General features: G+C 37.5%; 1 protein-coding gene across 2 annotated transcripts; it reads right to left on the bottom strand.

The window, feature by feature from the left end:
* Nucleotides 1-705: 705 nt before the first annotated feature.
* Nucleotides 706-15,928, bottom strand: LOC5565699 (beta-hexosaminidase subunit beta). 2 transcript variants are annotated; one of them, XM_001649999.2, is made up of 7 exons: nucleotides 15,543-15,928; nucleotides 7,009-7,088; nucleotides 6,782-6,940; nucleotides 6,647-6,722; nucleotides 6,474-6,589; nucleotides 1,167-1,901; nucleotides 706-1,104 (listed from the first exon to the last, which is right to left on the bottom strand). In XM_001649999.2, exons 1-7 carry the CDS (start codon nucleotides 15,646-15,648, stop codon nucleotides 748-750), a joined length of 1,629 nt encoding a protein of 542 aa, XP_001650049.1. In that variant the 5' UTR covers nucleotides 15,649-15,928; the 3' UTR covers nucleotides 706-747. The 2 variants fall into 2 exon arrangements, with proteins under 2 accessions (XP_001650049.1, XP_011493259.1); XM_011494957.2 differs by having other exon boundaries at nucleotides 15,549-15,927.

The following is a 15,928-nucleotide window of genomic DNA, read 5'->3' as shown; positions in this document are numbered from 1 at the left end:
ACATAAACAAGACAAGGCAGTCTCTTTACTTGTGTGAACATCAAATTTGGTATAAACATGTGACGTCATTCGTATCGTAGCATATAAGATCTAGATCACCAGCTTATTATATTTTGACGTTAACTACGTCCTACCCAGTATGTCAATTGAAAATCTAAAATGTGGCGACCGTCACGATATTATGTTAGATTTTGAACTAAAGGAAGGCTGCAACTATGACAATCGACTAAAATTCAAATGCAGAAACTCACTTGGCTTAGTTAACGTCATGCGGTCGTGTCTTGTACACAACCCCCTCTGATTTTTTTTTTCATGTGTTCGATGTGGATAGGAATGAAGTCGTCAAGCAGCTGTCAGTTTTCAGAATATATATCCTTATAAAAATTGTAAACCGTGTTACCAATAGATGGGGTTAAAGAGCCCGCCTTGAATCCACGAAATGTTAACAACAGGGAGGAGGAAGTCCCAAGCTCCGTGTCCAAATCGCTATACAATCTATTACACATTCATCAAATTAATCCAATAACTGTTCACGGGAAAAATAGCACTCATTGTTTTCGATCGAGCCGTGCTTACGAAAATCTGTGAAGGCATCGAATTAATAGTAACTTTTTCATGATCTTATAATTTTAGTTGGGGTTTCAGTTTTCATGCTATAACAGTTTACATATTTTGATGGACTTCGATAGCAAGGAAAAGCACATGTTTTCAGAATAAAAAATGTTTTACGCATCATTTGTTGTCATTCTAAATGCAGAAGCCAGGCCCATTGGGTGGTTGAGCCGGAATACCTCGTAAATTCATGCGGCACGTGTGCTCTTCCAGGCGACGAGCTGCATCGTCAGTATTAGTAACTTCTTCCTGAGACCATAGCTTTTCAGCCGTGGCCGAAACACGTGGGAAAATCCGTTGCAGAATATTATGATCGTTCACAACTTCAGCCCACATGCACGCTTCACCGCCCAGCACTAGGTTCTTTTGTTTCTGCGTTCCAACGAAATCATGTGGGTCACAATTGTAAAACTTTCGCCAATCTCCTCCAGTGCTCAAATGGTCCAAATACCAACATGACGACAGTAGTGCCGGAAGGCCGTCACTCGTTATCTGAAAACAAAGATTTTCCTGAGATGAGTAGAAATCCTGTCGAAAACAATGACCATACATACCCTATAGAGAAGATCCTGGCGATTTCCAGTCCAAACATGTACAACAGTTCCATTGGGCAAGCGCACTCCGTTGACGTAAACCTCTTGCCACACCAGTGAGCTTCGGTTCAGAACATCGATTTGATCCACGATGCGTTGAATGAACTTCTCTTCCAGCATCTCGAACGAGTAGAGCCTGTTCTGCTTCATGTACTCCATCACGTCGGGATTGCTAGCCCAACATTCGAACCCAACTTCGTCACCTCCGAGATGGACGAACTGGTCAGGGAACACCTCAACAATTTCCTGGAACAGCTTGAACAAGAACGTGTACGTCGATTCCTTGGTAGGATCCATGGGGCCTAGCTTTCCACGGTATTGATCGTAGCATGCAGTCAACAGTTGCGGATGGGAAACACCCCACGACCGGGTGTGTCCAGGAGTGTCAAATTCAGATATGACACGAATACCCCTTAGACGAGCTTCTTCAATGATATTCTGTACATCATGCGGCGTGTAGATCATCGATGGATGGTACGCCCCTTGATCGCTCAACTCCGGGTAGACTTTGCTTTGGTAGGGGAAGCTATGGTCATCGACGATGTGCCAATGGAACACGTTCAGTTTGTTGTAGGCCATTCCGTCAAGGATTTTTATCAGCGTACAAAGGGTGACGAAATGACGTGAGGTATCTACCAGAAGCCCCCTATGGGAGAAACGAGGACTGTCCGCAACGGTCGTTAAGTTGACGTAAAGCTGTTGAAAAGGGCATTTTATCATAGTTAGTTTTTCTGACATGATTTTGTATGATTGATGATTCTATTTTCTTATATGTAGATGTGAAATATAACCGTCTAACAAAAGATTTTTATAAATTGGATTATGTATTATAATCAGGCATTGCAGAATTCGCTCTCATTTGAGTATGAAGCACGATCAAAGCAAGCAAAGAAAGACATCCCATCTGTTGCGGTCCACGATCGTCATTGTATCGCAAGGTGTAACAAGTCTGATAAATGGAAGCAGCGAGCGAGAGCCCCAAAGAGAGAGCTATGATAAAATCCATTTTTCTCGCTTGTTTACCGTTGGGGATAGGTGTTTTTCTTTACTGGCACGATAAACAATCCACGAACTTCCAATAGCAATAGTGTCCCCCAGGCTTGGAGCATGTTTAGAGGGGTTTTATCATGCACTACTACCCCCCCAATCTGATCAAAGTTGTAGCAGTATACGATAAACAGTCTCTCATAATATGTAGCATGTTATGATAGTTATGGAGAGCGATACGTAAGAGATTCTCTCAATTTTCTCAGGATTCAATCCCTGATTATAATTATTAAATGTAAATTTCAAATTTAATTTAGTAAAGCGAGGTTTTGCCACGTACAATCTGTTTGTAAGAACTCCTCTACGATTGATTTGGTCCCGACTAGCGCTTTGCAAACAATGCTTGATATTGACAATGATCTCGAAACTTTAACTAATTACATTGTCGAATCAAGGAATATTGCAATATCAAAATAAGAAGTAAAATTAGAATCCGTGATTATAGACGATGATCTTAAACTCTTGATCTGCCTTAAAAACATGAGGAGAAGGCAATTTCAACGTACTCACGACTCTTCTATGTACATTATTTGGCAGGATCTAAAAATGAAATAACAAACGTTTTCTCAATTGAGAAACACAAATTTTGAAAATAGAATTTCTAAATTGGATGCTGGCTCTAAGCCCTTTTGGAAATCATCTAAAATTATGAAAAAAAAAACCTCAGAGGCCAATTCCGGCATTGCAAAGCAAAACAAATTATTACTAACTAATTGCGGGAGAGCTCAAAAATTTGCTATACAGTTTTAAACCGCGAACAATTTAAATTTAGAGCTCACTAGTTCAATAGAAAATCAAGTTACTCAGGATTTCGAAAGCATTCTCAATTAAGAGTACATTTTCGAAAATTCTTGGGAGACTGATTTGGAAAATATGAGAACTATTATTAAAAAAAAAAATCAAAAATATGAAAGCCCCTGACGAATTTTTTACATCCTCATCAATAAACTTCCAGAGCTAATCTATCTTGGATGAAGTATTTAACAAATGTTTTAAGGGCTCCATCACACTACCCCGAACGCCATTTCGCCACTACCCCGAATGGGTCACTATTCCGAAGACCATTACTCCGAATTGTATGAGATACAGTGCAGTATCTTGCATTGCGGGCAAAAACTGTTGACCATACTGTTATAAAAGATTGAAAAAAGACAAATTACACCGTCTTCAGTCAAAGGCTGCACATACTGAACAATTACGAACACTAGGCAACGGACAACACAGAACATCCAGTAGCCCAGTGATTTGTCGTGTATAGTGTCGTGAATAATATGTATAGCAAAAAGCGCTTGTAGAAAGGTTAGAGTAAGAACCTGTTGTCGATCCCGCATCGATCATAGTTATCCGAATTATCAAAGATAACCTATTTTACGGTACAGAACAAAAACTTTTTACTTGTTTTTAATTATGAATCGTAGTTTACGGCTAACCAGCCGAGTGGAAGTTTAACAACTACCGAAAAGCTAAACATTACATATTAGACTGGCCCTTAAAAAAAAAGGTGTAAAACTCAACGGGGCACCCCCTAGATATGAGCCTTAGGGTAAGAAAAAGGCTCTCTCAAAAATTCAACTCAATTGATTGCTCCAGCAGCTGGCGGATTCAATTTGAAGTTTGTATGGGATATTCGTCTCAAATATATGGAAAATTGACCCTATGTCACTGTTTCCTTCCGTATAGTAGTTTTTTTTTTTTAAATGTAAGCTTTTTTTTTGTTTTATAGGCACTCCGTGCTCGTGGCCACTACTGTGCCGGAGTCAGTTGATCTGTAGCTTCTTTATCGATACAGATCTATTTTCAACTTATCTATATTTACATCTAGTTTCACTCTCTCCTACTCTTTTACTCTCACACCGAGCAGGTAGGAGAGAGCTCTGCTATTAGTGAGGCTAGCTGCCTGCGAAGAGGGTCAGTTTGTCTCAGTCACCATCTGATACTGACGGAGGATGGATGTGCTCCCCAAAGCACGGTCCTCCGTGAGGCGTCTTCTGGTGGCTGGACGGGTTTTTTGTGGAGGGGCTGACCGTATAGTAGTTGATCGTGTTCAAATGAGCCCAGAATGACAAATACACTAGTTGATACCCTAATGAACATAATTGCAGAAGGTTGTACCTAGATTTAATCTCATTTTCATTAACCTTTCAGTTGTTGAAAGTTAGGCTTAGATCTGTACTCTCGTACAATCACATATATGCATGCGCCGTGTGCAACTGCTCGCCTAGCGTCATAGGTGGCTATGATTCGCTTAGTGGCTACCACCAAGCTACGTTGAAGAAATACAAAGCAATATTACATGATCTACTTCAGTTAACGAAAACACCAACTTTATCAATTTTAATCATGATACAACCTTCTACAACATTGTTCGCTATTATATCAATTAGTATTTTTGACATTCTCGGTCCAATTGAACGCGATCAACAATATTCCTGAACCATACAGTAGATGATGTGCTGTTTCTCATATGTTTGAGCTGAAAACCCCATATTAACTTCAATTCAAATGCGCCAGCTCATGGAGCAACCAAATGAGCTGAATTTTTCAGAAAGTATTCATCTAACCCCAAGAAATAGTCCTAGGGGGTGCCCCGTGAAATCATACAACATTATTTTTCTCACATACTGAGCTGGGCCAGTCTATTACATATACTTTGCAATTGAATTAAATCAGGGCTGCACAACGCACGGCCCGCGGGACCTTATTTTGTGCGGCCCGCGGAGGGTTCGAAGATTCTCTCACATTTGGCCTGATTTGGCTTAAATTTATGAATGATTCAAATTTTAAATCTCAAATCTATATATTTCAACAATGTTTCTACCATGACTTCCATCGTCCTTCAAAAAAATACAGCCTGAAAAAAACTTACGGATAGAAGGCTATATTTTTATACATAATTTTACTGAATCATGGGCTTATATTCTCACAGAATACTAGAAATATTTTTTACCAACACCTGGGCGTTATTCACGCAGAATCCTTGACAGGATTATAAAAATACAGGCTTTTTACAAAATCTTGAACACGATTTTTTTTTTAAGAATTCTGGTCACGACTTTCATGGATAACATTGGAATGATCATCACAGAATTTTAACCTGGATTCCATAGACTTCTAGGCAGGATTTTCAACAAATGCAATAGATAATTTTCTCAAATCTTGGGTAAGATTACAATTTAACGCTATGTTAAAGTTGGCAGGACCTTAAGTGAATTCATAATAAAATTTTGAGAAGGTTTCTTACGAAATACTTTTAAGCACTTTCAAAGATTTCAAGGTTGCATTCGAAATGATTATTGAGTGAGATTCTGAAGGAATTATAGGCACGGTTTTTGTGAAATCCTGGACGTTCTGACCAATATTGTCGTAAAAGCTTGATCATGATTTTAGCACATTTCGGGTCATGCTAATAATACTAGGTCGAATAATCCAAAATTTCTGGTGTAGATTATGAATAAAGTTTACTTTATTCACTGATTTTTGTCAGATTTTATGAACTTCATTTATTGACTTTGGTCAGATTTCATTAGTGCGTTTAAAATGTGGCCCGCGACCCCAAATTGTTTCTGCGGTTCAAACAGGTTGGGCAGGCCTGAATTAAATGGAAAAATTGATGTGAAGTTTTGCGAAAAACTTACACGTCTTCTCGGTGAGATTCGAATTCACGACTCCCTGATCCTTAGTTAGGGCGCGTTACCCCTACGCCACGAGAGGATACATGAACGCAGAAGTTAACCTGAATTCGATTTCAGCTCAATCATCACGTGGTCCGTGAATCGTGGTTTACGGCTAACCAGCCGAGTGGAAGTTTAACAACTACCGAAAAGCCACACAATAGAAACCTCAGCCAGCACAGTTGCTGGCTAATGTGGTGTGTTATTTCAATACCTAAAAAATAATGCGCTCTCGGGCAAGGCATTGGAGATAAATAGAAAGCGTTGTGTTTGGATGGGCATCTAATTCTTCCGAAAGAGGTGCACTTTGCGAAAAAGGACCACGTGATTATTGAGCTGAAATCGAATTCAGGTTAACTTCTGCGTCCATGAGTCCTCTCGTTGCGTAGGGGTAACGCGCCCTAACTAGAGATCAGGGAGTCGTGAGTTCGATTCTCACCAAGAAGACGTGTAACTTTTTCGCAAAACTCCACATCAATTTGTCCATTTAATTCAATTGCAAAATATATGTATTGTTTTGCTTTTCGGTAGTTGAAAAACTTTTTCTTACCATGCTTCCATCGTTAGAAAGAACTGCCATCTGGGAGAACGATTCCAGGCCTCTTAAAGTACCCCAAACGGAGAACGATTCAATTGTGGCTCGTGTTTCACTGACGATAATTTCATCTAAAATGAGATTGTTATATACCTATAAGATGGTTTTAAATTAAAAAAAATACCTACAAGATTCATCCATTCCCAAGTACGGCAAATTTTCACATGGTGCCTTAAGGTTGACCGTCACTTCCTCCAAATATTCCTGAAAGCATCGAGAGAGTGTTACGTTATTCAAAATTAAGCTGCTGAAGCTCGACTTACGTTGAAGTTTACATCCGAGCGCCATGATCTTCTTGTGGAAATCTTCTCTGGTCTGGAAGCACCGAACAGCGATCGTCGAGAATCGTTGCCAACATTGAGTACGATTTTCTGATACCGATCAATAGCTTTGGTCAAAATGTCGCATGTTTGGTTAACAACCTTTCGGGAAGAGTGTAATTGTTTAGAAAAAAATATAAAATAAATCATTACACTTAACGCATACGAACCTGAAAATGGAATGTAGGTCGCTTGATAACCGAGTACCTCTGGCTGATGGTTTGTGATTTTGGTTTCGGCCACAGAGCACCTAGAACGAGCAAATATATGTATGTTTGTAAGCCTTGAAATAATAACTTACTTATTGTATAATTAGTAAGGGCTTCAAATATTACGTAACGCAACAGAGGGAGGGACGGCGTCTTACATAGTGTTACGATCCATACACAAATTTAAAATTTTCCATACAAAAGCTGTTACGTGGGGGTGGGAGGGGGTCTAGAATTGACAAATTTTGCGTTACCTAATTTTTGAATGAACCCTAAGAGATAACCGTGCACACGTTGTGTAATTGGTCAGTCGTGTCTGGCTGTCACGAGAAAAAATAGACGTTAGCATCTGAAGCTCAGTGATATTTAAATAGAAAACGTAAAACAGCGGAAGTGGTTCAATCTTTTATACATGTAGCATCAGTTGTATCGATAAGAGTATTACGCGAATTGTCCATTTTGGATCACAGTGCAAATGCACCATTTGTAATCAGATTGAATTTTTTATAACAGGCAACTCTCTCTTACTCGATATTCTATATCTATATCGAGTTATAGAACCATACACACTTCGAAAAAATCATGTAATTATGTGTCATAGAAGACCGACATATTAAAGCGAGTAAAATGACGCAAAATTACGTTCGATTTTATTTTTCACTCGTAGCTTTGTGAGCCGTAATAGTTATTTTACTGCTGTCAATATTGTGTGCTGTAAATCCCAAATATGACGTAATCAGTAATTACATATCAACATAACCTTATCCATCCCAAGCAATGCCTCACTTGTTTCTTTAGGGCAATGGTTATAGGTAACAAGAAACACTGTTGTTATGCTTACTTTTCAAATCTTATTTTATTCTTTGCAATAATATTCTACAATCAAGAGTTCCTTATTATAACTGATTGGTTGCTCTTCCGCTGGTTTCAACAGGAACATCCTCCATGAAATAGATGCTAACAGTTTCTCTACGCAAACACGGCCGTGACGATACATAAACAGAAGTCACTTAACACTATTCCTTTGAAACATTAAAAAGTAGTTTACTTGCTCTAAATTGTGCATGATGTCAAGGATTTTACACCAAAGAAAAAATACTTTGCCTCCTATATTTTGCTTGGTTCCGATGGCGTTTGACGTTTACCAACGTGATGCGAAGGATTGTGCCATCGTTCGAGTAATTTTAAGTCATTAAGCCCCACGCACAATGTGAGCGGCAGCGCGGTACAGCGGCATGACGGCACGCCCATCTTGATCCACACCCCACTTATCAATCCCATGTTGACTAAATCCTTCTCAACATTGACTCGACAAGCAGAGTGTAGCTCAAGATGGGCCCGCCGTCATGCCGCTGTGCCGCGCTGCCGCTCACATTGTGCGTGGGGCTTTATGCTGTAAAATCAAGCCAAGTGACAAAATACTGCAGGTCATGTCTCAAAATTGAAATGAATTTACATGTTTTCATGTGTACGTCATAGTTGATCTAGAAATGAGTTAAATTTCAACTTGTGTCATGATTAATTGCGTCATTATCGACGACTGCGTCATAATTAAAAATGAGATTTTTTTAGTGTGTAGTAAAAGTTGGTTTTCATGGCTAACTCGATGGTCCCTTGGATCACAATTGCACTGGTTTTGTGTTCTGTATTTCGATACCTCTCTGACACGGTGATATCGAGTTATGGAGAGTTGACTGTATACCATATTCAAATTTGTCAAATTATTCTTTTATAATTACAACGCGTTCGTGAATCACTATTGTGCAAGTATTCAAAAAAGTGGCGTAATGAACAAGCGGTGCGTAATGAGTCATTACAAACCTATCAAACCTATCTTGTTATAATAATGCCAATTCATATAACATTTTAACGACGCACAGTGGATCATGCCGGACAAAAATCACAAGAAATTCAGTTTTTTAAAATTGCTCATTTTTTTGTTCATAGAAACATGATGTTTGTTGAAAACTTAGGATTAATTGGTATTGTTTGTCGACTTAACGCCGACCAATTATGTGTAGTAAGAGTTATTAAGTACCGTAAAACGGGGTAACTTTGATAGTTTTTACGAAGAAAACTTGAATATTTATGCATACTGTTTCAAAGAATTATAGTTTATATTTTTAAAACAAGTACTGGCATCCTAGCTATCGATTGCAGCCGATAGATTGCCAAAAAAAATATTTTGAATGAATATATAATTTTTCATATAGGGTAGGTGTACCAATTATGGATGCAACAGGTCAACTGTTTGGATACAAATCAGATTTTAACCACGTTTCTAAAACGTATGCATGACTTTTTGATGTTATTTACTAATTTGAGGCCTTGCGAATCAGATGAATTGAACCGTTTTGGCACTAAATTGGCTTGAAGCTTTTAAAAAATAGTTTTAAATAGCCTTGTCTTTGTACCAATTATGGCAATAGTGTTCCTAGCATTCGACATAAAAGTGTGCCAATTATGGACTATCGAATATTTGCACGAAAGGATCTCAAATGCCATCCAGAGCGAATGATAATGCAATGCTAATAAGTAATAAAGTGATTGCTTAGAAAATTTTCCAGAAATTTTGTTTTAAATAGATTTTAAATCAATTTATTGCAATGGGTTCATGGGAGAAAATAAATTTTCGAAAAGGAGTTGAAATGTAGTGTAAATGCAAATTATGATATAAAACAGCATTAATGATCTCACATTACCTTTCCAGTGCCTGATTTTAACGAAAATAAGAGGGAAAATTCAAAAATCGAGTGTCGCTGAAAACCCTTCTCTACCATGAAATTAGCATCTTCCGCTTGCGAACGTTTTGGAACGTGTGATTGAAAAATCTTAGTAATTGGGTACAAAACACGCAGATAATGCCTTACCAAACCGTCCCGTCGTGGAAGTAACCCGTGAAATATCTTTACTTCCTTTATTTCACTGATCAAAAAATGTAAACAAACCGTCTCCAGAGTATTGCCATAATTGGGCTCTCATACACTCTTTGTACCAGTTATCGACATAGTGGAAATAACACGATTTCCAACTTAAAACAGAAGATTTGATTGCACACCAGCTACATTTATTCATTTGTTCTCACTAGGCAACATACATTCAACGGTTGAAGCAGTTTTTCCGGATGAAAACATACATTTCGTTACGGGTGTCCCTTAGCAAACTGCTAAGAAGGTGACATAAATGTGAGGCAAAATTTTCAAATGTTTATTTTTCGAAGCTTATTGCACAAATGTTCTTTTCAAGGTTTAGTTACCATCAAAAACAAATAGTTTTATCATTTCTGTGAATATTAGCCGTTATATTCTAGTGAAACAATAAGAAAAATCTCTTTTTGTTCCCACTATTGCCATAATTGGTGCTATAGCCATAATTGGTACTTCTACCCTAATCAAATGTTGGTTTTCTGTTTTGCGGTAACTTTGATAATGTAGTATATGAATCGAACAAAATTGAATGAATAACGAACATTTGTAAGCCATTGCATACCTCTAGGCGTTTAACGTTGTATGGAAATTTCTGACTTGGATTACAAAAATGGTCCCAGTTTGTAAAAATGCTTTTCGCTAAGAGATTTGTGACTGTATTCAAGTTCTATGATAACTAGGCTGTCAAAGATAAGTGGCCAATTATTCAAAACTACATCAAATAGTGATCGTGGAACAGATTATTTGTAAGCGTTTCGAAAATGCTGAAATTGTGTCATTTTTTCATATTCATATAAAAAGCCTCAAATATTCTTGATTCGAATGAAAATAGCTCTTACATGAAGTGTCATACTAATATTCTTTAGTTTTGCATTCGTTTTGCTTAACTGATTACAGTGTTGATAGACTCACACTCAAAATCTCAATCAATACGCTCTCCCGTGAGAGCAAACTCATTAGTGATCTGCTTCGCAAATCTCACGCTTGAGATTTTGATGCAAAATCAACTCAATCAACTCAAACCGTAAAAAATGATTCAGTCGCAAAACCCGGCAAAAACTCGTGAAACCCGGTATGTTGTTGTTTACGTTAGAAAGGATTAACATAATTTTACCAGACTAACAAGAAATTATTGCCGTTTGTGAGGAAACTATGGAAACACGAGACAATGAGTTAAAAGGTGAGACAACTCATCCATGATTTTTTGACTGCTGAGTTGCATGATTGACAACTCACGCATGAAAAATCTCAAGCGTGAGTTGTGAGAAATTGAGTTTTTCACAACACTGACTGATTAACAGTAATTATGATATTTCGCTTAGTATGTGGTGTGTTACGCACTGTCAAAGTTACCCGCATTATCAAAGATACCCCGTTTTACAGTAATTGATTTCAGTTTGAGTAATGACTTATTGCGCAACGTTATTTAATCACGTAACTTTTTTTTGGATAATGAATAATTTACGAAAGAATGTTCAGAAATTGCAAAATAATGGTGAACGCATCTCGATATTTTTCTGATACCCAAAATAATTCTGAAGTCAGATTTAACTTAATTAACTGGTGAGGAAAATCAAATTTATACCGTTGAAGTTGTCCTTAATTGTCTATAAATTATGCTGAATCTCAATCTCAAGGCCAAATATACAGTTATTGCAATATCTTCAATTGTTCTAGCATATTTTTAAAGTTCTACGTTGCATGTCCCAAGTAACCAGTAAGCACGATAATGCGGCACGGTAACAGCATTATATGCGCATATAGGGTAATCATTTGATGCTTGTCAGTTTTATATACGCATATAATGCTATTATAATGCCAGAAAAGGCGAAAAAGCGTGCCATTATAATGCGAAGATATAACCGTGCTTCTCGGCATCACTAGTGCTGATATAAGACCACGTGAGAAACGTCAGTTGTTTTCGCCAGGTTTTTCGGGCGAATATTTTGTGCTTTCGCGTACGCAGCCAGAGAGCTTTCGCGTATGCGGCCAAGCAGCTGGTACACGAGGTAAATAAATAAATGAATGAAAATGGAAACCTCGAATAGTATGCAAAATGTAATAAAATGATTGAGATAGTACTTCTCCGTATCAGACTTATTCATTTTGGTGGTTTTCATCCTTTTGAGGACTTGAAATTGCCACATATTGATCCTTGTTTTATGATGATGAAATTCCTAATTTTGCGTCTCGAACCTGCGACACCTGTATAGTTGAGTTGTTGAAGTTCTGCTCCTTTGCTCTTTCGCCCACATAAGATGAATAGTATTGGAAAGAAAAGTGACCAATTTAAACCACCACTTTTCCCCGTCATAAAACCTGCAATTGTAGTAGTGAGAAGACTTATGTTTGACTCCCTCTCACCACTATATGTAAACACAAAGCACGTGGTATATCTGTCAAAACACTGGATGGCATTTAAACAGGCCCTGTATGCGAATATAGAGCCAATATAGTGCTTATTTAAAGCCCGTATGCATCAGGCTTAGGAGCATTAATGATGCTGTAATAGGGTTTCTATGCAGCGGAAGTGCTGTTATAAGGTGTGTAAGCATTTGTGGTGCTATTATAATGCATGTACGCATTTATGATGCTGATTAAGGGCTTATTATTAGTGCTAATGGTTACTTGGGGTAAGTAAAGGTAAAACTGAAGAGCCTCAAAATATCATGATAAGCGCTAATGAGGAGAAAACCCCATTCAACTGCTCAAACCAAGATGTCGTCAAAAATCAAGATAACTGCTGGGTTATTTTAGTCAGTGATATTCCTATTCTTCACTCCTCACGATGGAAAGATCTAGACTAATTGAAAATTGTTACCGTTTTGATTACGGACACTTAAAGCTTCAGTAAAGTACAACTAATCACTAAACATATAAATTGAATCGTTCTGTTCAAAACTTTAGCGTACTCAGGCCTTGCAAACACTTAAATTTCGAATGGTGGATGAAGATTTGGGTTCCACATCTCTTATTCACATTTTAGCAATAAAAATGTTCGGCCTCTTCATGATTTTTATTCCGGACACAACCACACTTTCGCTTCATATTCCAAACACTTTGATTCGAATTCCGGACAGCTCTTGAAATACACAATCAGAACAGTCGAATCATTAATTAAACGCACTAAGCCGTTAGAAAGACGTCAAAACTAGTTGAAAATTGTAAATTTTCATGGGTTGCTATGTAAAATGTTTATAAAAATCATCTTTAAAATTGGGAACTTTTTGACGGCGCATTTTGAAACATTTCGAGTGAAATCTTTCCCATACAAAGTAGAGTGTCCGGAATTTGAAGCTGTCCGGGATTCGAATCAAAACGGTACTTTGTTGTACATCTCCGGATCAATTGCAGCGATTTATAATCTCTATATGAATCTAAATGAATGTATTTATAATCCCCAAATGAAAGCTGTTAAATTTGTTTTCGATTTCAAAAATATTATGTTTGCATCGGAGCAATCACTTTTTAATAATTTATGATTTTTTCGACAAGTTTTATAGTTTTTGGATTTTTTGCTCGGAAAAAACAATTTTTGAACAAGATTTTATGTAACGAACAAACAAAATAATTTAATTTACACGAAAAGGTTGAAAAAAAAAATGAGAGGAATCGATTCGTTGATGGTTGAAGTCGGTTGAAAATTGTAGAATGTAAATGCATTGAAATTCGAGATGTACTGGTGTTGGAAAATTCAACATTATATAGCTGACAGAAAAGATGATGATCATCATGAAATTAGTGATGACTGCGAAGTAACCGTTCTTCCATTGCACATTTTATAACGTTGAATATTTAAGGCCGCACGGGACGTCATTATAATCATCCTATCCATTTGAAGAAGCAGATCTCAAGTACCACTCCATATATGGATGTGAAAAATTTATCACTATATTCTATATATGTGGTGCACAATCGATTAAATTTTCAGCTTCATCGGTTCACTAAAACTCGAGATTTGCTTCGGCAAAGTTTTGATGATAATTGTTAGAGTGAGACAAAAGATAGGGAAAATAACACGGTCTCCCGTGTCCCCTTAAAAACGCATTTTGCGTCAGAGGCGGTCAAAAGTGAAAATCCGCGAAATTTACTTTACGTGGTTACGTGTGCGGTCTCTTCGAGGCCATCCACAAATTACGTAAGGGCTTATGTAGGAGGGGGTGTGACTTTTTCCTGCGCTCTATACAGAAAAAAATCAGATTTGTATGGAAAAAACCTTGAAAATCGTCTTACGAATGATCTCTTATGGGACAACCATTGCAATGGACTTATCCACGGTCTTCTTTTATTGTCGATTTTCTTTTTCTTTTCCGCTCTAAATGCGGGTCGTGTTTACATAGAATGACATCCGGATAGAGTGTCCATTTCCCGGCCATTTTGCTCGACCCGTGATTCGGGACAAAAATTTTAGCTTGTCCCGGGATCCCGGGATTTACAAAACTTTCAATAAAACTAGTAATTTGGTAGAAAAGAAGTGCATATTCAACAATACAATGTTTTTAAATAAAATAAAAAGATAATGTAGCTTTCCAATAATTATAACAAACCATATTTCATATATGGTTTGAGTATTCTGTTGAAGTAACTTAGCAAAAATCAAAACATAGCAAGATCAACTATGGGTTTAGTTAAAACGTTTTAAGGCGAAGTAGGCCGTCATTGAAATTTGTACGCGTCGTTGATGATTGTTGCTAATTCATCTCACGATTTTGAATCAAAAAAATCAGTTGGTTTTGCACTGACACAGCTGAAAAGTATTAACAAACTTTATGCATGTTAGCGCGTACAGTGATACTTTTTTCAAGTCAATATTAACTATCAAGACTGAGTTTTATTACTTTGAATTGCAAGCTAAAAAGTCATCATTGTTCCCAAAACGAATGACGGGCTACTTAGCCTTAAACGTTTTTTTTTCTGGCGTTACGTCCCAACAGGGACAGAGCCTGCTTCTCAGCTTAGTGTTCTTATGAACACTTCCACAGTTATTAACTGAGAGCTTTCTTTGCCAATTGATTAACATGTTGGTTTGATTTAGTATTTGTATTGTTGTGTTGCATTTCATAGCTGTTCTGAGTAATCCAAGAACTTCTTGGGATAGAGATCTTAAGGTCTATGGATCATCAAGAACATCAATATATAGATATCAAAACAATACTCTGTTGATTCATATGAATGAAAACTATCAATAGACCACTGGGTCTAAGGCCCTAAGACCCTAAGGCCTATAATCCATGGAGTTTTTGTAGGACAAAGAACACCCGTTCAAATCAATGCAATATTCCGTTTAGTTATACTAGCTGCCAAAACGAAACAAACCGTTTTTCAAAGTACAACAAAATTCTAGGGTTCAGACTTGAGAGATACTCTTCTACTGAGAAATGATGAGTAGATCTCTATTCAGTCATCATCAACCTCTATTCCAAACTTCTGGAATTTTTCGAAGAACTTAACTTACACACATTTGCACATTTTAGCAAGACCCATATAAATCAATAATATGCTTAGGATACTAAAAAATATAATTTCTTGAAATAACAAAATTAAATTCATTGCAAGTAGAATCCTTACCCTTACCTTTGGTAGCTATCACGGTGGGTCCTGGATCCACAATATAAGCATATATGCCTTGGCAGGTGAAGAGCCACACACTTAACAGCAGCACAGTTGATCTCATATTGCAGTCACAATTTTCACACTATTAATTTCATTCACTTTGAAACAGATAATTTTTCAAATTCCTCACACTCTGACCTTCGGAATCGATATGCACCGCAGAGCTACTGTGGCAGTGTCATTTATTAAACTGGCGGCCTTGCAGTCGTTTCCAAAATGGCATTAGAAATGAATGGGATAAGAAAGTCACTTGCGCGCATTCCTCCGCGCCGCCGTCCTATCACTGATTAACTATCTGCTCGTTGTGCCCGTGACCATGCGTTGATAGAGACTGAGTCGTT

This window comes from Aedes aegypti, chromosome 2 (genome assembly GCF_002204515.2).
Source record: "Aedes aegypti strain LVP_AGWG chromosome 2, AaegL5.0 Primary Assembly, whole genome shotgun sequence".
NCBI classification, from domain to species: domain Eukaryota; kingdom Metazoa; phylum Arthropoda; class Insecta; order Diptera; family Culicidae; genus Aedes; species Aedes aegypti.
This window is presented reverse-complemented; position numbering and strand designations above follow the sequence as displayed.

What these genes read in the sequence shown, in the direction of transcription:
- LOC5565699 (XM_001649999.2), bottom strand. Translation starts at nt 15,648, where the DNA reads ATGAGATCAACTGTGCTGCTGTTAAGTGTGTGGCTCTTCACCTGCCAA. An exon ending in GCTCGGATGTAAACTTCAAC is followed by an intron (nt 6,723 to 6,781) that starts GTAAGTCGAGCT and finishes CGATGCTTTCAG; the next exon opens with GAATATTTGGAGGAAGTGAC. An exon ending in GCCAGGATCTTCTCTATAGG is followed by an intron (nt 1,105 to 1,166) that starts GTATGTATGGTC and finishes CTTTGTTTTCAG; the next exon opens with ATAACGAGTGACGGCCTTCC.